The sequence below is a fragment of the Gopherus evgoodei genome, chromosome 1, assembly GCF_007399415.2.
Source record: "Gopherus evgoodei ecotype Sinaloan lineage chromosome 1, rGopEvg1_v1.p, whole genome shotgun sequence".
Lineage (NCBI taxonomy): Eukaryota > Metazoa > Chordata > Testudines > Testudinidae > Gopherus > Gopherus evgoodei.
Genome location: NC_044322.1, coordinates 277452356 through 277479279, shown reverse-complemented (window position 1 = coordinate 277479279; position 26924 = coordinate 277452356). Strand labels below are relative to the sequence as shown.

Sequence of the window (26924 nt, the reverse complement as noted above, 5' to 3'; positions counted from 1 at the left end):
CTGGTCTTCACTGCTGCAGCATCGCGTCTACCACCAGCATGCAGTAGACATAGGGTGACACTGAAAAAAGTCAAGAAACGATTTCTTTCCCTTTTCTTTCACATGGGGGGGGGAGAGAGTAAATTGACGAGCTATACCCTGAACCACGCTGGACAATGTGTTTGAACCTACAGGCATTAGGAGCTCAGCCAAGAATGCAAATACTTTTTGGAGACTGCTGTGGACTGTGGGATAGCTGGAGTCCTCAGTACCCCCTCCCTCCCTCCATGAGCGTCCATTTGAGTCTCTGGCTTCCCGTTATGCTTGTCACGCAGCACTGTGTAGCCTGTAGATTTTTTTTTTCAAATGCTTTGGCATTTCGTCTTCTGTAACAGAGCTCTGATAGAACAGATTTGTTTCCCCATACAGTGATCAGATCCAGTATCTCCCATGCAGTCCATGCTGGAGCTCTTTTTGGATTTGGGACTGCATTGCCACCTGTGCTGATCAGAGCTCCACGCTGGGCAAACAGAAAATGAAAATCAAAATTTCGTGGGGTTTTTCCTGTTTACCTGGCCACTGCATCCGAGTTGAGATTGCTGTCCAGAGCGGTCACAATGCTGCACTGTGGGATACTTCCCGGAGGCCAATACCGTCGATTTGCGGCCACACTAACCCTAATCCGATATGGTAATACCGATTTTAGCACTACTCCTCTTGTCGGGGAGGAGTACAGAAACTGATTTAAAGAGCCCTTTATATCGATATAAAGGGCCTCATAGTGTGGACGGGTACAGGGGTACAGCGTAAAATCGGCTTAAACGCGTAGCGTAGACCAGGCCTAAGATTGAGCACTAAGGCTCAGTTGAGTTTCCAACCGATAGCACTCTAAAGTAGCTCAAAACTAGTGACAGGCTTCTAGTGTGGGACATGCATGTAACAGACATATTTTAGACAAGTGACATTTCAAAGATTTTAGTGTTTATATGAATAAAATAGGTGATGCCACTAAAATTCAAAACAAAGATTTATTCTAGCCTGTCTCAGTCTATTTTCAATTAAGTCTTCCATACAAATTAACATAAGTACATACCTTAATACAGGAGAGCAAGGAAGGAGTATTTTAATATAATACAGACAGACATTCAGTTGCTTCAGTGTATGTTTACAAGATAAGTCAGCCCCCTTTACAAAAGTCAATTCCATCAGTCCTATTTACAGTGTGTGGCATTAACTTGCTTGACTGCAAAGAAAGGGATGCTTGGATGTGTTTGACCATCATGTGGCAAGGTTGATTTACTGCCTGTTCTTCAATGCCTCCACCAACCTATGGAAAAAATTAAGCAAGTTTATTTACTGCAGACTCCATTTCCAAGATGCTGAGAGGTTGTGCATGGTGCACTGGAATAATCATGTAGCCTATGGGCCCCATGCTTTGTTCATTTGGAAAAAAGGTTAAAATTAGCACCAAAAATATCCAACGTTAGATCCTTCTGAGGAACATTATAACAGCATTAGTTATCGAGACTTGAGTTAAACAGTTACTTACCATTCCATTGCCTCATCAAGCCCAGTGCCTTTGGTTGCAGAGGTTTTGAAAATCTGCCACTTTTTGTCCTTTAAAGCTGATAGGCCCAGTGAGTGTGCCATTTCTGTGGGAGTCATGGCCTGCTCCATGTCCTGTTTGTTTGCAAACACCACTAAAATGGCTTTTTTCAGCTCTTCTTCCTAAAAAAAAAAAAAAATCTATGCAAGTAACACTATTCTTCCCCAGACCTAAGAAGAATTTAAAGCAAACTACAGGTTTGTTTATGTAGAGAAAACATTGGTTTTCAGCCTTTTACTTTTGAAGGATTTACTGTATATAAGAAGCTAGGCTTTCTGGTAAACCTAAACTAAAATTTGATGCTAGTTCTTTGTTTGAAACTGCTTCCTAAGCGAAACTGACCAGGAGCCGACAGATTTAAAGTATTCTGTAAAACAAAGTATAGATTTTTTTCATTCACTGGGCCAATAAAGGTATTCAAAGTTTATTAAATTCAATTACTTAGGGCACAATTCTGCCACCCTTGCATCATAAGATACGAAACTTCATAAGTAATCCTATTATAATCACTGATATTAGTTTAAGGCTGGCAGAACTGGGCCCTGAATAACGACAAAGCACTAAGAAGCTATGCTAGTAACAGATTATATTCAGTCTGGTGTCCACACAAAGGCTTATCTGAATTGACATGGAAGACTGACAAAAGCATTAAACATATTGCAAATATTCCGCAGCCAAAAGCTTTGTACAGTAACTCCTCACTTAACATTGTCCCATTGCTGATCAATTAGAGAACATGCTTGTTTAAAGTTGCGCAATGCTCCCATATAACGTTGTTGGGCAGCTTTGTCCACTGCTTGCAGAAAGAGCAGCCCATTGGAGATAGCTGCTGGGGGCTTGGAAGCACCTTCCCTACGTTTCCTGTGCAGCAGCTACGCAGAAGCTGGGCTATCAATTGCCTGGCAGTTCAGCAGTCTCTCCTTCCCACTGCTGTATGCTGCTCCTGCCCTCTGCCTTGGAGCTGCTCCCAGGAGCCTCCTGCTTTCTGTGTCAGGATGCCTTCTGCCCCCGACTTGTTGAGAGAGAGAGAGAGAGTGTGTGTGTGTGGAACCTACCCCCTCATTTACATTACTTCTTATGGGGAAACTGGATTTGCTTAACAGTTTCACTCACAGTACCATTTTTCAGGAACGTATCTACATTAAGTAAGGAGTTACTGTAATATGATACATCCTTAGGAAAGAAGTAAGACAACTTGATTCCAAGTAGAGTTCATTGTGGTAGGTGCTGGTTTGTTTTAGATTTGCTCTAAGAGGAAAGATCTAAACGGTATCTTTGTTTTCTTACCTCCAACATAGCAACAAGTTCTGATTTTGAAATGCCAATTCTGTCTCGATCACAGCTGTCTACTACATAAATGACTGCATCTGTATTTGAATAGTAACATCGCCAATATGGCCTAGAAAAGAAGAACAGGCTAGTTGAGTTCATAAAAAGTTAACTTTAATTTTACTAAGGAACCCAATACAATGGCAATTATAACAATGTAATGGCCAGTGCTTGAAAAAACCACTTGCTCAGGGGAAGTAGAGTTGTCCCCCTCCAGGTAATTGGCCTAAAAGGCAACTGGTGTCTTAAAAGTGGAGGAAAGGAGCAGACCACTCCAAACACTATTGCTCAAACAAGAAGTGAGTAAAACTACCTGGGGACAACTATTGATTGGGGGAAATAAGATGTGCTAAAGTTAAATTCATGATTTTGAGGGGCAGTGCAGCAGATATTTCAGTTAAGTGTTTAAGCCCTGTCTTTTACCATAAAACTCAAATTAAGCTTTAAATAAAGTTTCACAAAACTAGTTGTGTGAAAAGCATCTGCCATGGATTTTGCTCTTAAGGCAAATAAATTAAATCAGGCAAAAAATAAGACCTGATTTGATTCTTTAAACTGACTAGTAACTAACTAGGTTCCCAATTAAATCTTCATTTTAGAAGAAGAATTGTGCAAAACCTCAGAGCCCGCAAGTCCACTCAGTCCCACTTCTTGTTAAGCCAATTGCCCAAACAACTTTAGTTACACCTGCAAGCGACAATGCTACCCATTTCTTGTTCACAATGTCACCTGAAAGTGAGAGCAGGCATTCTCATGGCACTGTTGTAGCCGGCATCACAAAACATCCACATGCCAGATGCGCCGAAGACTCACGTGTTCCCTCATGCAACAACCATCATTCCAGGGGATATGCACCCATGCTGATGACAGGTTCTGCTCAATAACAATCCGTTATTTTCAACGTTCATTTTCATCATCTGAGTCAGGTGCCACCAGCAGAAGGTTGATTCTCTTTTTTGGTGGTTCGGGTTCTGTAGTTTCCGCATCGGAGTATTGCTCTTTTAAGACTTTGGAAAGCATGCTCCACACCTCATCCCTCTCAGATTCTGGAAGGCACTTCAGATTTTTAGAGCTTGGGTTCAGTGTTATAGCTACCTTTAGAAATCTTACATTGGTATCTTCTTTGCTTTTTATCAAGTCTACAGTGAAAGTGTTCTTAAAATGAACATGTGCTGAGTCATCATCCGAGACTGCTATAACATGAAATATATGGTAGGATGCAGGTGTAAAACAGCAGGGGACACTGAACTCCTTGGGGGAGAATTGTGTCACAAATTTAATTAACACATTTTTTTAAACGAGTGTCATCAGCATGAAAGCATGTCTTCTGGAATGGTGGCTGAAGCATGAAGGGGCATGCAAATGTTCAGCACACCTGGCATGCAAATACCTGCTCTAACTTTCTGGTGACATTGCAAACAAGAAAAGGGCAGCATTATCTCCTGCAAATGTAAACAAACTTGTTAGTCTTAGGGTACATCCAGACTACCCGCCGGATTGTGATCGATCTATCGGGGATTGATATATTGCATCTAGTCTAAATGCAATATATCGATCCCCAAACACACTCCCATCGACTCCGGAACTCCACCAGGGCGAGCGGCGGAAGCGGAGTCGACGGGGAAGCCACAGCCATCAATCCCGCGCCATGAGGACGGGAGTTAAGTCAAAATAAGATATGCAACTTCAGCTACAGGAATAGCGTAGCTGACGTTGACGCATCTTACATCGACTCCCCTCCTCCCCCCATGTGGGCCAGGCCTTAGCAACTGTCTGAATGAGAAGTAGGACTGAGCGGATCTGCAGTCTCCGAAGTTCCACATTGTTTTGTTTTTGAGTGCAGTTATATAACAAACAAACAAACAAAAATTTACATTTGTAAATTGCACCTTCACCACAAAGAGATTGTACTACAGTGCTAATATGAGGCGAACTGAAAAATATTATTTCCCCTGTTTACAGTACAAATATTTGTAATAAAAAATATACTTTGATTTCAATTACAACACAGAATACAATGTGTGCAAATGTAGAAAAACATCCAAAATTATTATTTTTTTAGTTAAGTGCATGAGTTAACTGTGATTAATCGACAGCCCTATTTATCATTTTAGCCTAACATGCTAAAATGTCTAGATATTTTTTAAAGATACATGGAACTAAGAAGCTGGTTATGCTTAGCTTATTACCTCAACAGTACATAAATTCATTTAAAGACCTTATTTCCTTAACAATTTTTATTTGCATGCAGATAAAGTTTCCAAGGGCATTTTGTATCAGAAAATTAGATTGCAAAGTTTAATGTATTTAGCCAAACCAAACCTAAGAACATTCCATACAACCACTATCCCCTCATGTTAACTGGAATGCTTCTAAATCAAATTTATGGGTTTGATGTTCAGATATACAGAGCACCCAAGATTCCCACCAAAGTTTTATGTAGTCAGCACTTCTGAATATCAGGTCCCCAGCATTCATTGTAGTTGGTTATGCCATATCAATCTCAGTAATGTGAAATTTCTTACCTGATACTTGTCTGTCCTCCCAAGTCCCAGACTTGAAACTTTAGATTCTTGTACGTTACTGTCTCAACATTGAAACCAATTGCTGAAATAAATAAAGAGAGACGACCTTAGTGCTGCTCTCTGGGAAGAACATTCCAGCAAGAGGGGAGCTGTAATACATTCTAACTTCAGTTAGAATCTTTAATGCTCAAGTATAATTAAAGCCTATACAGTTAGTTAAGTCCATATTTCTTCACTGATCATGTTACTACGTGCTTTTTTGATGATCAAATAAATGCACTATGCTTTGACTGAAAGACCAGATGCTGTATTTTAAAAGAAATAAAAGCAACTTAAAAAAAAAATTTGGAGTTACAAAAGTGTGTGTGTATATATATGGTGGTTTTAAATAGGAGTGTTATTTATAACAAAGGCTTAGGCCCAGAGACCTCTGATTTCCCTGTAAGAATGAACATGAACAGAGCAAAACTGAAGATAGCATTGACTTGCTCTTTCTTGTCTAGAGTTTGATGTGTAGACAAACAGAGCCTTTACAGAGTTCATGTTAAAGATACATTTGAGACCCTGACTTTGCTGGACTGCCATCATTAATGCACATTAACACCATAATAAGAACCTACCAAATGTGTGGCTAAACACTTCTAGTGTTTAGTTAGCAGCATTAAATACTTTCTTTCCCAAGTACTTCTACAGCACACAATAGTAGCTGTATATGGGAAGACACACAAACAAGGATACACGAGGTTCCAGCAACTTCTAAAGACTGCAGCTTAACTAAACCCAACTTTGTGTGCACACACTTCATAAACAAAGGAAGTGTATGTATCAGATCTTCACTGGATCAGTTATTCTTTAGAGAAGCACTTACTGGGGATGGTGGTAACAACTTCGCCAACTTGAAGCCTGTACAGAATTGTTGTTTTCCCTGCCCCATCTAGTCCCAAGATTAAGATTCTCATCTCCCGAGTGCCAAACAAACTGGAAAAGATAGTGGAAAAAAAGCCACCTGAAAAGCAGAACAGAAACAAAATTTCAGTACCATATTGCAGTAGCACTAAGTAGTAAGAGAGCAATAGGAAACATTGTCAGAGAACACCAAGAAGTATATCTGCTTTAAAAATATCCACTAGTCTGAACAACTGGATTATTCCCTTCAGTGGAACTGAAAACAGCTCAAGCTGTTGATTAGTTACATACCTGCCAGCTCAACTCCGCCTACCCCTTCCTGTTCTCCAAAAGTTTGACCTCAGTCAGCAAGATTAGGTGGCAGAAGCAATCTTTTCTGCTGTTAGCATTTGCTTCTCTATCAGCAGACAGTGAACTAATTCCTTTTTCTATTGCCCTCTGTTTCTGATGCATTAAATTACATAGGAACCTTCAAAACCTGATGATGTTAGAAAGGAAATTAAGTTCTCCTTCAGTATGATCCACCCACATGTACATTTACTGGTTTAATGGGGTACATGCTGGAGGAGGGGCGGGCAAACTTTTTGGCCTGAGGGCCACATCAGGTTTCCAAAATTGTATAGAGGTCCAGTTAGCAGAGGCTGTGCCTCCCCGAACAGCCAGGCGTGGCCCGGCTCCTATCCGACCCCTTCTGCTTCTTACCTCCTGACCACCCCCTCGGGACTCCTGCCCCATCCAACCCCCTCTGTTACCTGTCCCTTGACAGCCCCTGGAAACCCCACCCCTGACTGCCCCCACCATCCCATCCAACCCCTCCTCATTTCTGACTGACTCCCTGGGATCCCTGCCCCATCCAACCACCCCTACCCGTGACTGACCCCCCACTGCCCCATCCAACCCCTGCTCTCATTCCTGACTACCCCTTCGGGACCCCTGCCCCATCCAACCGCCCCTTCTCCCTGTCCCGACTGCCCCCGGAACCCCTGCCCACCCCCGCCACCCCATCCAACCCCTCCCCTCATTCCTGACTGCCCCTGCCCCCACTCTCTGACTGCCCCAACCCTGATCCCCTGACCACAACCCCAAACTCCCCTGCCCTCTATCCAATCCCTCCTGCCCCTTTACCGCGCTGCCTGGAGCACCGGTGGCTGGTGGTGCTACAGGTGCGACGCCCAGAGCAGCAGGACAGGCAGCTGCGCCACGCGGCTGGAGCCAGCCATGCCACTGCGCAGCACAGAACACCGGCTCAGGCCCTGCAGCCTTGCTGCCCAGAGCATTGCACCAGTGGCACAGTGAGCTGAGGCTGCAGAGCAGGGGCCGGGGCAGGTGCTCTAGGGCCGGGCAGGAGGGTCCCGCGGGCCGGATGTGGCCCGCAGGCCATAGTTTGCCCACCTCTGCTGTAGAGTCCGATACATGCTAACTGAGACCAGGTCTACCTATAAGGTCTACACTATAATCTTACAGCAGTATAACTGCGTCACTCAGGGATGTGAAATAACTGCAGCGCTAGAGTGTGGGTTTTACCAACCTAACCACCTGCTGTAGACAGCACTATGTTGACAGGAGAGGCTCAACAGGTGTGAACAATGTTGTCAACAGGACACAGCTATTGCCTCTTGCAGAGGTGGATTAACTGCACCAATGGAAGCAGCTCTCTTGTCAGCGTGATAGCATCTTCACTGAAGCACTACAGTGGTGCAGCTGCACTGCTGCAGTGTTTTAAAGTGTAGCCATATCTTTAAGTTTAAAGATTATGAAAGTGCATTGACAAATGTACACAAATAGGTGTCTAGCCCACCTTCAGAAGTGTTCACCTAGGCTGGGATAGGAATAGGAAAAGGATGGCTGAATAGACAGATTGTTGAAGCTGTTGCTTAACAATCTTCATTTCCACTGTAGAGGAAGACAGTACAATACTGCAAACTAGTGGAGATGTTAATTACCTGACTTCCTTCTGGAGACAAGTTTTTTAATCCATGTAGGGTTCACTATAGTCAGACAGTTTAAATTCAGAGCTTTAAAGAGATAGGCTAGGTTCAAAATTTAACCTTATCTGATAGGAGACACCTCCAAATCAAATAATGAGAAAACTTTACATCAAACTGTTACAATTAGAATAGGCATGCTTGTAGGACTAAAGTGTCCACCACCCAAGCCGAGTTTTGTTACACAAGCAATAAAGTTATTTTTGAAGTGAGTCCTTAGTTCATGACACCATTCCAGTTAACTTTGTGTCAATTATCTAATGTGTAACATCCTTATTTGGTATTCCACAGCCAATCTGTCCAGCAGACTATTTGCTGCTAGCTATATAACAAGCATATCTGTGAGAGAACTGTCTGAATCCAATGCTGTAGGAGCAGCAGACCTGAAACATTCTCCTACTTAAACACGGTTTGTCCCAACATCTCATTCAGGTGTGCATTAAGGAAATGTACCTGTGGTCAGACACTGCTTTTATATTCATTGCACACTAAGCAATCAAGAACAGAATTCATTAAAATTTTAAGCTAGTTGGGGAAAGACGGACAGATATGGCATTTCCCGCTATTTCGATATGGTCGCCCAATGATATAAGTTAAATATTTGTGGTTCATTATTTTAAATGAATGATTTATGTATGATTGTGTTCAACTCCATGAAGATGGGCTACCACAGCTCCTACACCAATAGGAAACGGTGGTGACTAAGGCAAATCACGTAGTTGTAATACCCCCAGAGAAGCACCATTTCCTGGGAAGGCTCGCAAGACTTGTTCAACATGGATTCTCCAGAGACCAACAGACAAAGAATTTTTGGATAAAAAGCATAAGTTTAAAATGACTTGGGGCTTTTCTTCTTTCTAGCAGACAGACAGGATATTCTGTGCCATGGAGGTCACCAACCCTTGAAGCGTTGGTGAGATTTTAGACTGCCAGGGCTCCACAAGACTGATGGGTAATCTCTTGTGAGCTTGTAGCATGTGCACAGGAATGTTTATTGATTTTGTATACATTTTCTCTGTAATGTTTTTAGCCAAGGAATAAATGTGTTTAACTTGTAACTGTTGGCAACTAGTCAGAGCCCTTGGAAAGAAAACAAAACACAGATGCTGGCCTTTTAAGCAGAATGGCTTTAACACAGTGTAGATCAGGGAGCTGGGCAACTTTAAACCCCCAATCAACAGAGAATGACACGAGTCTCCAACCAGGAGAGAGGTATGACAGGGAGCCAGAACATTTAAGTGAGTGCCCTTATCGGACCACAGTGGGGGAATACAGGTACAGTTACTTGGAAATTGTGACAGAGCCATTAAGAAAGACAGACAGAAAGACAGACAGAAAGAAAGAAAACATGCAACCGGACAATATTACATCCTTACCCACAAATGTTAACAGCCGAACATGTAAAAGATAACCCATACTCAACAAATATCAGTTAGGATCCTAAATACCAGACAGAACCTAAGTTAGAAGTTACATAGTAAAAATATGCTATTCAAATAGCTTGCTTGTTGTAAATGTGTGTGTTCGTTAAATTTTTCTAGGGAGGGGAGAGGAATAGTGTACTTATGTAGAAAAGGGATGGAAACTACATGCCAGTCTCACTTTTTCCTCTCTAAGCCTGCTCCATTACAAAAGTGGAGCACATCGCTGACTTTGGAAATACAGGAGCAGGCATGTGGCTGGCCTCTAAAATTCATGGGGCAGGAACCATTGCTATTATATCTGTACAACTCCTAGCTCAATGGGACTTAAGGCTCTATTGTAGTACAAATAATAATAGTAACAAGACATGGCTGATCTGAATGAACTGTAAAGGCAAAGAGGCAAATGGCACAACGTGAAAGAGGTATTTCAGGAGACAGGTTTTGACAGAAAAAAACTTACATGAAAACCTCAGAGGACTTTCTTTCATCTTAATCCATAAAACTGGTTAGTGGAATTAGCCCCGATTCTCCCACTCCCTTTTCAAAAAAAGATTTGCCCCCATCTAAATAGAGAACCCTAATAAACTGATGTGCTCTGCAGACTTTCAGCTGCAGTAATTTGTTCCACCCTCACTCTCTTTAGAAGAGGAGTTTTATATTATTTACCTGCTAGATTTATGCCTCTCTTTGCCTACCCCTACTATCTACCTTATCTCATTATCTTAATTCTCTTCAAAAGCCCATTTATATAATTACATTTGTGTTATCTCATTTCAATTTGCCAGTGGAAAGAATGCTGAATACCTAATGTTTCTGAGTGACTTTTAGTAAATAAAAGTGGATTATAATCCTTGGCTAGTTATGGATTTCTGGGTGTAGTGGTTGTACAATTTGCAGTTTTGGAACATTTATAAACTGTTGAAAAATAGGTGTCACCTCAACATTGTTAACACAGAATAACTTCCAAAATACATGGAACATGTGACAGTCAGATGTGTTGATATAATTGATATAAAAGCATATGAAGTCATTATTTTTTGCATTCTGAATGCAAGTTTGATGATACAAAAGAACCCAGTAAATACCCAGTATCTGTTGAAGATTAAGTGAGAGCCCTACAGAGCACTGGAGTGTGTTATTGACAGTGTTACAGGCAATATGAAGGTGGAAAGGAATGCACAACTCTTTCCCCTTAACTTTAAAAGCTCGACAATAAGAAGTTTTGGGTGGATGGGACATGTCCTCCTTGCAACAATTTTGCAAATATCCTGCCTAAAAAGACATCAGAATTACACACAATATTCTAAATGTGGTACAGCTTTAAATCTAATTTTATTTCCAGTTGATATTGCTTAAGTGTCCAGCCCAAAATGATTTCATAGAGTCCAAGGCCAGAAGGGGCCACTGGTGTCACATGATTTGACTTTAGGGTGACCAGACAGCAAATGTGAAAAACTGGGACAAGGGTAGGGGGTAATAGGAGCCTATATAAGAAAAAGACCCCAAAATCAAGACTGTCCCTATAAAATCAGGACATCTGGTCACCTTATCTGACCTCCTGTACAACAAAGACCACAGAACTTCCCCAATATAATTCCTAGAGCAGATCTTTCAGTGAAAATATTCAATCTGAATTTTAAAATGGCAAGTGATGGAGAAACCACCACAACCCTTTGTAAATTGGTCCAGTGGTTAATTACCCTCACCGTTAAAAATCTATACCGTCTAATTTCAATTTATCTAGTTTCAATTTCCTGCTGGCCCTGCTATACCTTTCTCTGCTAAATTGAAGATCACAATATCAAATATTTGTTCCCCATGTAGGTACTTATAATCAAGTCACCACTTAATCTTGTCTTTGTTTCTCACTTTCATCATTCGTGTGGCTCTTCCCTGAATCCTCTCCAATTTCATTCTTCTTGAATTGTTGAGCATCAGATCTAGACAGTATTCCAGCAGTAGTCAAATCCCAATGCCAAATATAGAAGTAAAATAACCTGTCCACTCCTATGTGAAACTCCTGTTCATGCACCCAAGGATTATATTAGCACTTTTGGCCACCAAGACGCATTACAAGCTCATATTCAGCTGATTATCCACTAGAACCCCCAAATCTTCAGAGGCACTACTTCCTAGGACAGGTCCCCATCCCGTAAATATAGCCTACATTCTTTGTTCCTAGAGGTGTACATTTGCATTTGGCTGTATTAAAAAACACACAGATTGCTTGTGCCCAGCTTACCAAGCCATCCATATCATTCTGTATAGTGACCTGTCCTCTTCATTATTTACCACTCCCCCAATTTGTGTACCTGAAAACTTTATCAACTAAGATTTTATGTCTTCTTCCAGATCATTGATCAAGTTAAATAGCATAGGGCCAAGAGCCAATCCCTGGAGGACCCCACTAGAAACACACCAGGTTGAGGAAGTGTGATCAACAGAAAAGCAAGGGTGATTGGAAACTGCTTCACAGCCAGAGCCACAGCAATAACTAACCACAAACAGTAGTGTCTGCATAAATCCTACCAGATTCTACTTCAGTCCAATATATCCATCTCAGATACTCTTTATATTTTTACATCCATACTATTAAGTACTAAACTCACAGATCTAATAAAGTCATGGACACTCTGTACAGCTAAACACTAGGTAGGTTCTTCAGAGTAGAACATATAAAGCTGCATTTAACTTTGTTTTCCTTCAAATAGATGCTGCACTGCATTAGGTAAATGACAAAGTCTCAATATGGTTTAGGAGAACACATCAGATCAAGTTATTTGAGAGATCAGGGGAGACTGTGGCATTGGGACTAGACGGAGATTACAGTGCTTTACACCCGTAACTCTAAGTACTTTACAAAATAGATCTGTATCGTTATCCTCATTTTAACGGGTGGGAAAATGGAGGCACAGCTAAGGAACGGACTTGGCCAGGTCACCCTGTAAAGTGGTGGCAGAGCTGGGAACTGAACCCATGTCTCTGGGCTCCAGTCCAGTCAGTGCCTCACCCACGGGGCTTCTCTGACCAACTCCTGGATGCAGGTGCCCGAGCTTTACCTTTGTAGGGTCCTTTCTCAAAGGCCTTTGCAAAGACACGACTGGCGTTTAAACTGCCGTGTCCTGCGCCGCTGGGGGGCTCCGGGGAGGGAAGCTTTGCCTGCGCGCGCCCGCCCGACCCTAGCCAGGGACCGCGCCCTGAAGTAGCCACAATGGCACCGGCCCAGGCAGAGCCGCCCTGGCGCCTCACGCCGGGACTTCCCCCTCTCTCCCCGCCGCGAGGACTGACCCGCCAGCGGCCCGCTGGAGCCGCTGCTGCTCAGGGGCTTCGCACCCGGCTCTGGAGAACAGGCAGCCCCGCGTGCCGCCCCCGGGGGGGGTCCCGGCTCCCCGCCCCCGGGCAGCAGCACGGCCCGGGCCGGCACGACGGGGCCGAGTCTCGCGCTGCCCCCGCCGGCAAAGCGCCAGCCGGACCCGTCCCCGCAGCCCCCGTCCTCACCCATGGTGCCGCCGCCGCCGCCGCCACCAGCTTCCACGTCGACTCAGTCCTTCTGCCGGGGGAAGTAAATGAGGCGCCGCCAGCAGCCTCCCACTTTCGGCGCGGAGCCGAGATTTAGCCCGTTGGAGCCTGGGGGCGGGCCCCCCCGCCACTGACGGGTGCAGGGGCCGAGCGCGCAAAGGGTTCCCGAATCCCGCGGGCCGGAGACGCTCCCCCCCAGTCGGGGCTTCTTCCCACCAATGCGAAGCGACGAATCTGCGGCCGTGAACCAGGGCGCTAGAGCCGCTGCGAGGCAGCGGGTGGGGCGAAGTGCCGAAGAAGTGAGGGGTGACCGGGCAGGAAATGGGGCGGGGCCTGTTAGTGCGAAGGGGCGGAGCTACCTGCGTTCCTCCTCCACTCGCCTCTACCCCGCGGCTGGCGGTGGAGCCTGCAGCTCCCCGAGAAGGATCCGGGTCTCAGCGCTGCCCCCTGCCCGAGGGAGAAGGAGCACGGCGCAGCATGTCCAGCTTTGGGCGCTGTTCACAAGCAGCTTTACAGTCACACGCACCGGGTCTTTGCAGCCCTGCCTTCAGCCCCCACTTTTAACCAGGCCAGTCAGGAACAGAGCCAGGGCCTTGCACCCTCTTCCACAGAGGCACCTCTTCCCCTAATTATCCTGTGTCGGAAGACTAGAGCAAGGGTTTAAAAGGATTGAAAGATAAAACATTAAGCAGCAAAGGACCCACTCTAATTTGGTCTACTGCCTTTAAAGCCCTGGAAGGGTGCAACAAAAAAAAAATCATTTTTTTTTTGTTTTTTAGAAGTGTAATTTTGCAAACAGTATTTATACTACAGTGTATATTGTCAGGAGCGTAGTTCTATCCTCCAAGATACACCTCGACAAGCTGCAAAGCAGAAGAGAATCTGTTCTCCCATCCCGCTCATTATATAAACAGTGCCATGTGCTTTGTCTCCTCTCAACGACCGTTATTGGGCTATTGTTAGAGATCCAATACCAAATGAGATGAATCAAAATTGCTGAGGACAGATTCACTTCTCGAGCAGATATTCCTCTGTACACAAGCATCCATGTCAGCAAGAATGTATAACCTAGTGGAACAGTGTGCAAGTTACATAATAGATACAGAATGGTAGGATACAATAACTACAAGACCAAAATGAAGCTGTAAAGAAGTTATTTTTCAGAGGACTTGTATCACTCTACTGCAATATAACAAATTAAAAAAAAATCACACAACAGGGATTTATTTAACAAATGATCCTTTAGAAGAACAACATCTAAATACTGTGCAACCCACTTAAACATGTATTTTAGCCACATCCCCTCATTTAACCACTCTTAAGGGGCACTGAGCCATTCAATACCAGAATCTTCACTAATATTAAATTAGGTTATTAATAGCAGTTATTGCTACTTACACTTATTTCCCTTATTTAGTAGCAGCAAGAATTCCAGTTAATTAAATTGAAATGTTTATTGCAGTGGAGTATATGAACAATACTTTTACAGCTTAATAAACATCATAGAAAAGCTTAGATATTAACTAATCACAAGCCATGTATTTTTTTCCACAGCTATTCATATTATTCTTTTTTTTAAAACAGGACAAAACTAAAGCATATATCAAACAAAAAGTAAAACAAAACCCACTGCTTTCTGCTCCTGCATGGGTTTAAAAAAAAAAAAAAGACATCTCTTTCCAAGATGTCTCAGTAGTGTAAACATGGAATTTTAATTAATATGATTAAATAACTGTGGACACAGATTAAAATGTTCATTTTTTCCATGTAGGTCATTCCTGAAATCACTATGACCAGTCAGTATAGTGTTAGGTTTGCAGCCCAGAAAAAGCTGCTATAGATTTGTACAGCATTAACAGTATGGTAGGTGCTCTACAGACACCTATCTTCATAAGGTTCCCTGACCTAAAGAGTTTCTAATCTAAATAACATAATTATTGTTGATTTGGTATGTAAGAATATTAATAATATGAGTGCAGTTATCAGGATTGTTAAATACAAGCAGGGTGGCCAGGAACAGGAAAAATGGATGCATGCCTCTGTTTTTTAATTGAGAGAACAAAAAAGAATGGTTTCAGATAATGCATACAATAGATCCTTGGGCAATAGGGTCTACTATTTTATAAAACATGGTAAAAATGTGGCAAATTATTACAAAATGTATTATCCAAAGAGTAAACCAGAATTTGAAAAGTTACAGCACCACCTGCTTATGTTGGTGTAGATGAAAGTTAATTTCCCTGGCATTCTGGAGTCCTGACCTAATAGGGAATTATTATTGGCAAAAATTAAAGAATTCCCTTAATCTGTTCTTGAAGTATTTTGAACAAATACTAGTCAGTTACCATATCACAGTTTTCCAAGGTGCAGTAAAGTACATTAAGACAGCAGATTTCCAGAATTATATTTTTGAGTTCTCTTCATAGGGAGTCCTGTCCACTTACTTTCTTCATTTTGTGGGATAGGTGGGTGTATAAGGAAGAGAAGGGAAATGGTTGAGAATCACCAAGACTTCATTAAAGAATAAGCAATTTGTATCTAACACTACTCTTTCAAAACCACTAATAACCACAAACTGAAAGACTGGACCATAAAATAATCCCAGCCAGACAAATATACCAATCTATTATACAACACAAACTGATGACAAAGTGAGCAATTATTAATTGTGAATAAAAAAAACACTAAACAATGGACATTTAGAAAAGACAGCACTCACCTGCAAATATGAACAGTCTGTGTTAAAGACAATATATGGAAAGTATTAAAGAGTTCCAATGGCAATGTATACTAGAGTTGATTTACTATTCTTCTCTGTGTAAAAGAAGATTTTGGTATCTCTCTTTTTCCTCTTATGGGCCAAACCCAATGTTCAGGTGTGTTTCCTCTTTTGTCACAAATTTCATTCTGTCCCTCATGTATCTTTATGCCCAATGCCTGGCAAGCTAGCAAATAGGAATGAACCTAAAAGGAGGCCTAAGACCTACTAAAGGCCACATAGGAGAAGCAAGTGAATAGACCTCAGCTTTTCCGATCACATTTCCCAGCATGGGTCAGCCCTCCTCCACGTACTTCACCATTTCCTCAGCACCTAGAATTGTACAAATGCACATATATACATTCATGTTTATTGGAAGAGAACAAGTCAAGAAGTTAACAGAAGCAGGCTAGTCATGGAAGGAATAATGGCCTTCCACCAAGCAATCCATTTTGAGAAGGACACGCACATCTTGTTCTCAAGAACCAGACCAAGAAATCAGCATTTCCAGTAAGTGTGTGATCCAGAGTGTGGAGGCAGCACCAGTGAGAACACCATAAATGGGGCCTGGCAGTTTCACATTTCTTTCAAATCACATGGATGTGTGCAGATTTCCCAAATACAAAGCTTGAGATTCTTGTTAAATTTTCCATTGTATTTCCAGTGTTTTCTGTCTATTCTCTTACAGTGACCATAATGCACCTTTAAAAAAATCCTTTATTTTTCCGTAAGGATGGCAGTAGGCAAGAAAGAATACACAAAACTGATTAATTAGTGATAAGAAAAAAAAAGTAACAAAATATTTTTGGCCATAATTTAGAAAAGACAAGTTCTATAAAATCTGAGTTTAAGGCAATTTGCCCGGGTTTGTTACTTGTGGAGGCAAGCAGCATGAGGAGGAGTCCTTTAGGTCCTTGATACCCTTAGTAGACCACGGATACGTCTGACAAGTGCTTGAATGAAAGTATAGCGTGACCGGACTTTCGAGTATAACCCTTCAATATCAAGGAGCTTCTTCTGCAGAGATTCACCAAAGCTGTTGGTGGCTTCAATCTGAAGCTGAGGAAGAGAAGAAATTTGGTAAAATTGACAGTTGTGTCTGGTCCTCTTGTAAAAGGAGGCCTTTTCATCATTAATCAACACCAATCACCCTTACCCATGCCACACCCCCTTCCATTGGTTCAAGCCCCCTCTTAGAATATAAATATGGGGGGGTAAGGGAAATCTAGTTTGGCAAATATTAAACAGATCTTTATGTTTGTCAGTCTAAATCATACACTGGAAAGTATTTCTGTGGAGGGTTTTTTGGTGAAGTACTTAACATTTTAAACACATGTATATGTTTTTACTTTTAAAATACTACTTGTGTGCTGCAGTCTAAGCACATGCTTGTTTGGCAAATCAGAGCCTTAGTGTTATATAACTTGACTTCTTAAATTAAGGAATTGTAGTGGAGCGTTGCCCTTACAGGCAAAATTCTCAATATATGTTACAGGCTGTATAACAAAAATCCATATATTGAAAAACATGTTTTGTTATTACTGAGGGAAAAGGCTATTTAAAAAAAGAGCTGAATTCTAGACGTTGTAGGACGTTATTGTATATATTCTCTTGAGTGGTTGGGTATAGTCACAAAAGCGTATGCACCTTATTTTACAACTCTGTATACTGTTAATCATGATTGAAACAAAAAAGTTTTTATTTTCTTATTTGCATACAAACATCAAGGATTTATGTTCGCATAGTTCTGAGAACAGATCATTAACTAACATGTGCTGGTTTTGCTGGCTGTACCTCCAAACAGCACAAATTATTTTAGGTTCTACATAAGCAGTGGCAATTTCTTAGCTACATCATAGTCAGCTCCCCTTCTTCTCTCTTTACTATAGTCCATCTGCAGCTGACCAAAAATGAACAGCTACTGCATCACAAGAAACTAGGAACCCTGTCTTCAATACACCAAACTAGTCATCCTTCAAGGACAACTGACAATTTATTTCAGAAGCAAATTATTAAACAGCTGCAGCTTATTAGTCTAATTTACAAGAGAATAAGAAAAAATATTTTTTTCTGTAATTTGGACCTTGGTATTTCATTTGCAATGTTCTAGATTTTGTGCATTAACATGGTTGTGTGCATGATTCAAAAATACATGTATAGCAGTGCAACTGATACCATTATCATTGCCAAATACCTTTTGAAAAATCGTGTTACACCCTATCTGTAGTTCAACTAAGCATTTAGCAGCAAGGTTTCGCAGATCACTCCTAAACATGGAAACTACAGACAGACTGCTGACAATAACTTCATGTTAGCAACACATGAGGTATGCCGTAATTAAGAATATTTTATCTGCTCCATCTCACCTGATCTATGTCATACTGGCTCACTCGATTCTTCCCATTTCTGAAATCCAAATTAGTTTCCAAACTGAAGGAATCTTGGAATAAAATTCACAAATTTAAATTCTACATTCCACCTGCTGGTGAATACCATATATGTGCAGGTATGAAGCAAGGTTAACACACCAAATGCCTATTTTGAACGTAACAGAGAGTTAAACAAAGATCAAGAGAAAAATCACAATTGATCCTTCTTGATCTATTGATGAATTCTCTCTCAGCCATTAGTGTAGTAACTTCATATAACTCTGAATTACACAACATGGCATGGTCAGCTACAATAACCCTCCCCATATTATCTTTCCTTCCCTTTTTTCCTTTCCTCACCAAATCCACTGGTGAGTTAATACTGTATTAAGTTAAAAATACTTTTAGAAAACAAATGTCCTTACATCGGTTCTTAATATCATCTTCAATTATTACATTTGAAAACATTTTAAAAAATATATAATTTACTTTTCACCATTATTACTTGTTTACTTTTTCAATTTCACTCAGTTTGACCAACAGAAACAAGAATAGTTGGTTTCTCTTGTTTCTAGACACACTCACTTTTTACTTCTCATCCACAACTACAATGCTGCAATATTTGGGCTGCAAATACTGCATGGGTATGTTTAAATCCAAACCAAAACTTTTTATTACAAATTAGTAAAACATTATTAATGTTAAGTTTTTTAAAAATCTATTTTAGAAAACCTTAATTTTGGTATTCAATCTCTTGATATTGTTAGACATTTTTATGTTTAGTTTACAAACTCATGAAAAGGCACCTTGGGGTTTGAGAAATATTACCTTGTAGCCTCCTGCTCTTAAATGAAGTCCTGGAGGCCAGCAGCGAATCTTGGGAATCGGTAGGGGTGCAATGCAATAAATAGTATTCCAGGTGACGCCAAAGAATAAAGAGGCATGTTTCTATGATATCTGTAGACATGCTCAGTGAAGGAGACTAAAGTTGCTGATTTTAGATTGTAGCCCTATCAGAGGTTTCAAAAGAAAGCTCTGATGTTGCAAAAAGCTCCATGCATGTTTAACTCGGTGCATGTGATAATGATTTCAGTGGGCCTACTCATATGGGTAAAGTTAAGCCTGTGTTTGCAAGACTGGGGACCAACAGATCTGTTCCTTGGGGACCAAAATGACTCTGATAGACAGCTCCTAGTTGCCATAGCCCTCCATTTTTTTCACAACAGTAGTTCCAAGTTACTCACATGGCATGTACATCCTGACAGCATGCTTGGTGGATCTATACCCTTGATTCCTTTTACGGTTACCTGCTTCCAGCTCTAAGGGCTTTGTTGTTCAACTGTAATTCCACTTCACCACAATGGAGGAGAATCACCATCCTAATCAGACCAATTAACTTTATTTGTTGTTGACTTCTATGGAGACAATGCTATGTTATTAATGACTTTCCTTCAGAGCTGCTACCACAACCAGAAAATAAATGTTTAAATGCTGAGCATAGAGGAACATGTGGCTCCTATCAACTGATTTAATTATCAATATCTTCTTTCCTAGGATTGGCATCGTTTAAAAGTGGTCTGAAACCCAATTGATGGGTAGGCAATAAAACAAACTACTCATTTCTCAGCCGACTTTTTCAGTTTTTCTGGAGTGTCACCATTGGAGCTGTCATAATTCCAAAAGGATACAGGAACATAGGGAAAGCAACTTGGCCCGATTGTTTATCAGCTTTACCAGACGCCGTCTTGCCAAAACATATTTTTGGGCAGTAGAAATTTTGTCTACCCCAGCTGGCATCACTGACTGACACAACTATGGCAAGAAGAAAAGATGCACAAAGATCCAACATTATGCAGCAAACCAGAACAAAAAGTGTTAAAAGTCAAGAAAATATCTATAACAGCCTTGAAGAATTTTTTCTCCTGGGGAAGTTCTCTCTCTTATCCTCTCTCTCTCCCCACCCTAGTCACCACAAAAAACAAAGAAATCAAGTCCTACACCACAACTTTCTGGCAAAATCTAAAGTATTCCTTCAGGATCAAAACTATTTTATCAGTTCATGTTGGTGGAAAAATGGTCACTTATCTTCAGTTCAATTATCCTCCCCTCTGTAACCCAATCATTGCTGCAGAAACTGATAGGAAACTCACAACTTTTTAATGTCTACTTATTTTGTCTGGCTGGCCAGTCACGAGATATCAGTGGTGACCAGTCTCATAATAATAAAGGTAATAACTGGAGATATACCAATCTCCTAGAACTGGAAGGGACCTTGAAAGGTCATCGACTCCAGCCCCCTGCCTTCACTAGCAGGACCAATTTTTGCCCCAGATCCCTAAGTGGCCCCCTCAAGGATTGAACTCACAACCCTGGGTTTAGCAGACCAATGCTCAAACAACTGAGCTATGTCATGCTGATCTTTAAGAGTGCCAGTAGTAATAGTTTCCAATATAATTCACAGTAAATATCCACTCAGTACCCTCCACAAAACTTAACCTGACATTTTTTGATCCTAATATAAATGACCACTTCCACGGCCATTTAATTCCCAGTTTGTCAACTCCAACACTACCCCACTCCCCAACAGTAAAAAGGAACAAGTATAAGATGTCACAGTTCAATACTACAGATGTTTCTACATCTAGTTTATTTACAGACAACAGATACTTCTGACTGTTCACGATAAAGCCTACAGAATCTGTTACCTCCTTTATCTCATCTGGTGGGAGCTGCTCCACATTCTGTAGCTTGTTAACATTCTGACGGTGGCTATCATAGTAACTGAAGAAATCATTAGCGTTCTGTTTCAGCAGATAGACAATGATGCCCAAGCCAGGCAGGCGCCAATATGGGACCACGGCTGCTTGTGTATCTAGGGGAGATCACCATCCAAGTTAAAACAAGTTCTCTGAAGCCTCACAGCTATGCAGCTTATTCTCTACTGTTTGTCACCACCATAGCGTCAAGGATAAGTAAGTATTGGTAAACTTTATTTTGGATATGTGGGCCATACTTATTACAAATGAGATCCTAGGACAAAACTCAGTGATTTCATCTCTTGCTGACACATAGCAGGCAAGCAGACAGCTGTTAGCATTCAATTCCCCACATTTTCTTTTGTCATGAAACCTTATAATTTCTGCATTATGCAGAGCTCACATCCAGTCTCCCTCCCTGTTAATCAGTGGCAACAAAAAGAGCTTAACACTGTATGCCCTACAAGGGGAAATTTCAGCTGTGGTGCAGATCATTATTCCAAACCATAGTAGGAGCACTGGGGGTATACGTTAGCCACAAAAGATTACTTCCATGCTTTGCACAACAAGTCAGGGTCATTAAACCCTAGAATTCTGAGTGTCCTCTGACAGTCATTCTGGGATGCTGAAAGGCTAAAAAACAAATGACTTCACATAAACCCAATCCATTTATCACTCCAGCTTTCCACCATAGATCACTCTCAATAGTGAACATGCTACCTAAAATTTTTCACTGAACTAACTCAGGCTTCAAAGGTCTCACAAACCTAATTTTTATAGTAATAGTAATTCTACACCTTTTAAGATGGCTGCTCTAACAGGGGAAGAGGAGAATTCTTAAAAAACATGTTCTTACACATATAAGATAATCAAATGGAAAATAAGTCACTGGTTGGATCAAGGCATATGTATCACAATGACAACTTAGAGATAATACAGTACCATTTCTTTCTAATAGCACTGCAAATTATTTACTGCCAAGAAAAACTTAATTTCCACTGTTGGGATTGGTGGTGTATTGTTTTTGTCACGGAGCCACCAGGCGATGCTCTGGAACTGCTCCCCACCAAGCCAGTCAGGACTTTGGGGAGCCTCCTCTCCCTTGGAGCAGACTTGTTCAGGGCAAGAATCTCACACGGCTTCACCTCCTGGGTCTCTCCTTGGAGCATTCAGCATCCTCTGCCCCTCCGTGCGCTTCCCACAGCGAGCCCACCTCAGTGGGGTCCTGGGGAAGCCACAGGGTCCTGCACCCCCACTTTGCAGTCAGACGTGACTCTCAGCCAGCCAGTAAAACAGAGGTTTATTTGATGACAGGAACAGGGTCTAAAACAGAGCTTGCAGATACAGCGAACCGGACCCCTCAGCCGGGTCCATTCTGGGGGGCAGTGAACCAGACCCCCCACGTCTGCACTTCACTCCTCGTCCCCAGCCAGCTCCAGACTAACCACCCCTCCCAGCTCCTCCTCTCTGCTCAGCTCCTTTCCCGGGCCACGAGATCACCTGATCCCTTTGTCTCCAACACCTTCAGCTGGCACCTTTGAAGGGGAAGGGCCCAGGCCATCAGTTGCTAGGAGACAGAGTGCCAGGCATTTAGGTGCACTGGCCCTTGCTCTGCCAGATACTTAAGAACTGCCCAGGGGACACTGAGGCACCAACACAGTATTTAGAGAAAACATTAAGAACATTCCTAGTTCGTCACAGTTTTAATACACTAAATTTTCTGCCAGTCAATCTCATGCCATCCTCCAATTTTTGCAATTTGGCACAATTAACATCTCCAATAAGTTAGAAAAGGCACGTTGCACATGTCATGAATAAGGTGTATTACCTGCTGTCAGTCCCACTTTCACAATTCAGTCTCGGATACATACAAAGAAGTCAACCACAAACTCACCTTGACGGGGTCCATCTCGGTTGGTTGACTCTGACAGACTAGGAGTGAACAGACAAACTGTGTGCTGAAAGGTGGGGGCACACTGTAACATAAGTGACTGGCAGTATTCCATTACATTTGCACAGATCTATAGAAGAGGAATCACAGCAAGTCAATACAAGTAAAACTGATGAAATAGTGGGTAGACAATATTACAACCTCTACCCTGATATAACGCTGTGCTTGGAAGCCAAAAAATCTTACTGCGTTATATCGAACTTGCTTTGATCCACTGGAGCGCGCAGCCCCCCCCTCCCAGCACTGCTTTACCGCCTTATATCTGAATTATTGTTATATTGGATAACGTTGTATTGGGGTAGAGATGTATTTTCAGAACTCTTCAAACTGCATACATTAGTATGACAACTAGAAATGGCTATAAATCAGCCATGCCAGGCTATAAATCAGCCAATTCTCAATTGATGATTTTAGCAGTGCTGTAAAGATGTAACTTTGTTCCCCAATGTCCTCACCTGCTGCATGGCCAACTCAATCTCATCCCTCTTGCTCACTCTGTCTCCCTCAGCATTATCATCTTGCAGTTTAAACTGATGGAGTCTGTCTGAACCGCCAAACCGACTCAGAAGTCCTAAGCACTGGCGCTGTGGCAGGGATCAAACTTAGGTTAGTGTCTTAGCCAAAGAGTTAAAAAATTTCTTTGATATTTACAAGCAAAAAATTGCATTATAATAATAATCTTACAGCTCTCATTAACTCTTTACTATCTATTCTATCACACAAGAAGCAGTAATACAAATTAAGCATTTCACATTACAGGAGTAATTTTGTAAGCTAAATTTAAACTCATATTTCTTAAAATATTTAAATCACAAAGAATATAAATTTACTTTTGGTCTGTCCTTCAATCAATGTGAAAGCAAATGGTACTTTTAAAGGACCACAATAGGACCCAATCTTAATTTCTGAGAAATTACCACAGTTCGGAAATGTCCAGTTTAGTTAGACTATATCAGTATGTCATCTGAAAACACACTGGAGATAAATGTCTTCAAACCCTTCTCATGTTTTCAGTTTCCCGAAAAAGGCCCAATGTTATCACAGTGGATTGTGATTAGCACCAATCATTTTAGAATTCTAAAACTAAGATTAGACAAGAAGATACTAAACTGTGTAAATTTGAAGTAAAACAGCCCATTTCCAAGTTAAATACATTGTACACTGCATGGTCTGACAGGACAGCAGTAATAACTACCTACCAGGATGGTTGTGTTCTTAGTTTAAGTGGGGCTATTATGATCACCAAATATACCTCAAAACACTGAACCAGTTTCACATGGCAATTATTAAAATACTCCTTAGAAATACTTACTGCTAAATACTTTTGGAGGGAGGGAGGGAGGTGTACAGAGAAAAACAATTAAATCATCTTTTCTTACTTGATGACCACAGTGGCATATGGGCAAGAATACAGTACTTGCAGTCTTTTCACTCAATTTGTTATAAGCGTATTATTCAGGCCACCCAATTTTTAAATTAATAAAAAAATTAAACTGCACAAAACAGGAACCCTTCCTTTGGTTTTCCAGGGGGACTCATGCTGAGGGATGCAGAAGTTGAGCACTCAGTTCCATCAGTACTACAGCAGCTTCTTACGGCTTGCAAGCTCACTTTTGGCTCATGTATGAAGTAGCAATAATCAAGGGTTCAAGAGAACACATTATCTTACTCTCCCATACTGCTCTGCACTGTATATCTGGTTTCTTCTTAAAAGGGACAAAGAAAGAAATAAGACTTAGGGGTGTGTCTGATACATCAACAAGTGGAGCTGAGGATGTCCCTATGACAAGAGAGTGGCAGTGGAATACTTCTAAATTACTTCATTTTGGTGTTGGCCTCAAAATTCCTCCACCTTCCTTCATATCTAGTAGATGAATCCTACAGATCTCTGCAAGCTCGACTGTAAAATGAAAGTCTCTAATCTAATTTTCCTTTTGCCAAAGACTTTAATTCTTTTTTTTTTTTTTTTTTGGGGGGGGGGGGGGAGAAGATTTTCAATTCTTAGTTAGAGAGAAAGAGATGTATGTTCTATGAGAAGTGGTACGAAATTAGGATGCAATTCTCATTTAAATATGAAATTCCAAACAGACATGGAACTAAAAACACAAAAAACTCAATTACCTGAAATCGTCCTATATGCCCTTGTAGCTCCATTTGCGTCCCTTCATTAAGATCAATGTCGAATTCACCTAATACACCTAACAAAATAGACATGAGAGGATACAATACCTGCAGGGCCTAAAATTAGAAACACTTATGGTTTAGTATTTTACATTTAACTAATAAAGCTGGTCAGAAAATTTCCATCAAAATGAAATTTTGACAAAACTTTTGCACAAACATTTTTGTGAAGAATGTGTTCTGATCTAGCTGTAGCTACTGGGAGAAATAGGATTATGTAATTAAATTATTTATTGAATAATACTATATGCATTTTTTTAAATAAAGGTTTGGGGTGAATTTTAGCACTTACGAAAAAAATGAAGTCTTGGCACAGAACTGGCAGTGTTGTGCAAGTTTTCCCACATATCTAAGCCAATGAACTTCAGGCACAACCTACAGCACTGTATGTCCAGTGTTATTCTAGTCATAGGCCCCTTGTGAGGAAACACTGCCAATCATGACAAAACATAGTATGGTGAATTTGGGAGGAACCCAACTATGTCCACAAGGGTCTAGAGCAGATCACCAAACCCAGCACAATAGTGAATAGCTACTTTCATGAAGGTATATCCCCAGAGAGAGGAGATTAGTGCACAAACCTACAGTATCTCCCCCCCAAAACCTTTTATAAATAAAAACGTACAAAACACTAAATATTATCAATTAGGAAATAAACTAGATTATTTTAGGCAAATAATTTACTGTGCCTCAGTTTTCTCAGTTGTAAAGTGGACTAGCTGAACAATCCCCTTGTATCTACCTCCCAGTTGCATTGTGAAGATGAATTGTAGTAGACTAATATTAGAAGGCTGAAAACACTGTATAAGTATTAGGCATTCTTATGCAAATACAGCAGGCAAGTCGCGCCTACATCAACATATTGTGGATTCCACATTCACTGCCAACCTACCATTCATTGCCTCAATAACAATTGTTTATTATTTCCCATGTCTCTTTCCAAAGCTATACATTCTAATAAGATACAATTTTGAAGAGATTTTAAATGGTACATTTTATTCCTTTGACAGTATATCAAAAAGAATCAAGCTTATGTGACTAAGTCAGACAAGTGTAACAAAATCGGAGTTTTTGCAATCTAAGATATAACCCTACCAGGCAGAGCTGCTTTGCTGATTATTCCAGTCAGAAAGGCTAGTTCCTGAAGTGATCCTGCACTGACATCTTGACACCGCAGGATAGCCTGGATAGTATCTGAATGGGATATTAGAAACTGCAAAACCTGAACCACAAAAGGAGGAAGGAAAACATGAGTGATGAAAAAATTGAATAGCAATCTAATAAATAAAATCGGAATTATTACTATAAGAACTTTAGTGCAATTTCTCATATGGGTGCAGACATTATAAAGAAAATGTTACTGACAGAACAAATATTATACATAATCTGGCAACAAACAGTATCGTCAGCCAATGCCGGACACCAGAAAATAATTCTTGGCCTCCTAGTTTACCTGCCCAGCTGCCTGCAGATGTTGCGACATGCTGGATGTGAGGATCACCTGGCACAGCTGGAGGGCTGGGAGAAGAATCTGTCGATAGCGCTCCACAGGAGCAGGAATGAAGACAGGGGGATCTCTCATTCCAAACATTCTGAAGAGATTTAAGAAGAAAAGTATCAATAGTTGAAGGAAACT

The 26924-nt window shown here is 41.2% G+C and overlaps 2 protein-coding genes across 2 annotated transcripts in view; both read right to left on the bottom strand.

Annotated features, from left to right (window-relative positions):
- Nucleotides 1-988: 988 nt before the first annotated feature.
- ARL1 (ADP ribosylation factor like GTPase 1) lies at nt 989-13517 on the bottom strand. Its single transcript, XM_030548445.1, has 6 exons — nt 13253-13517; nt 6308-6445; nt 5440-5521; nt 2873-2984; nt 1529-1707; nt 989-1306 (listed from the first exon to the last, which is right to left on the bottom strand). Exons 1-6 carry the CDS (start codon nt 13254-13256, stop codon nt 1276-1278), a joined length of 546 nt encoding a protein of 181 aa, XP_030404305.1. The 5' UTR covers nt 13257-13517; the 3' UTR covers nt 989-1275.
- A 2869-nt stretch (nt 13518-16386) lies between these two features.
- NUP205 (nucleoporin 205) overlaps nt 16387-26924 on the bottom strand; it is a 69832-nt gene continuing 59294 nt past the window's right edge. Inside the window, exons 34-43 of the mRNA XM_030548444.1 lie at nt 26742-26880; nt 26384-26510; nt 25229-25305; nt 23563-23691; nt 23051-23177; nt 21106-21272; nt 20089-20212; nt 19229-19357; nt 18398-18471; nt 16387-17090 (exon numbers count right to left, since the gene is read on the bottom strand). Of these exons, the coding sequence (XP_030404304.1) occupies nt 16938-17090; nt 18398-18471; nt 19229-19357; nt 20089-20212; nt 21106-21272; nt 23051-23177; nt 23563-23691; nt 25229-25305; nt 26384-26510; nt 26742-26880 (1246 nt within the window). The 3' untranslated portion in view covers nt 16387-16937. The remainder of the gene's footprint in view (nt 17091-18397; nt 18472-19228; nt 19358-20088; nt 20213-21105; nt 21273-23050; nt 23178-23562; nt 23692-25228; nt 25306-26383; nt 26511-26741; nt 26881-26924) is intronic.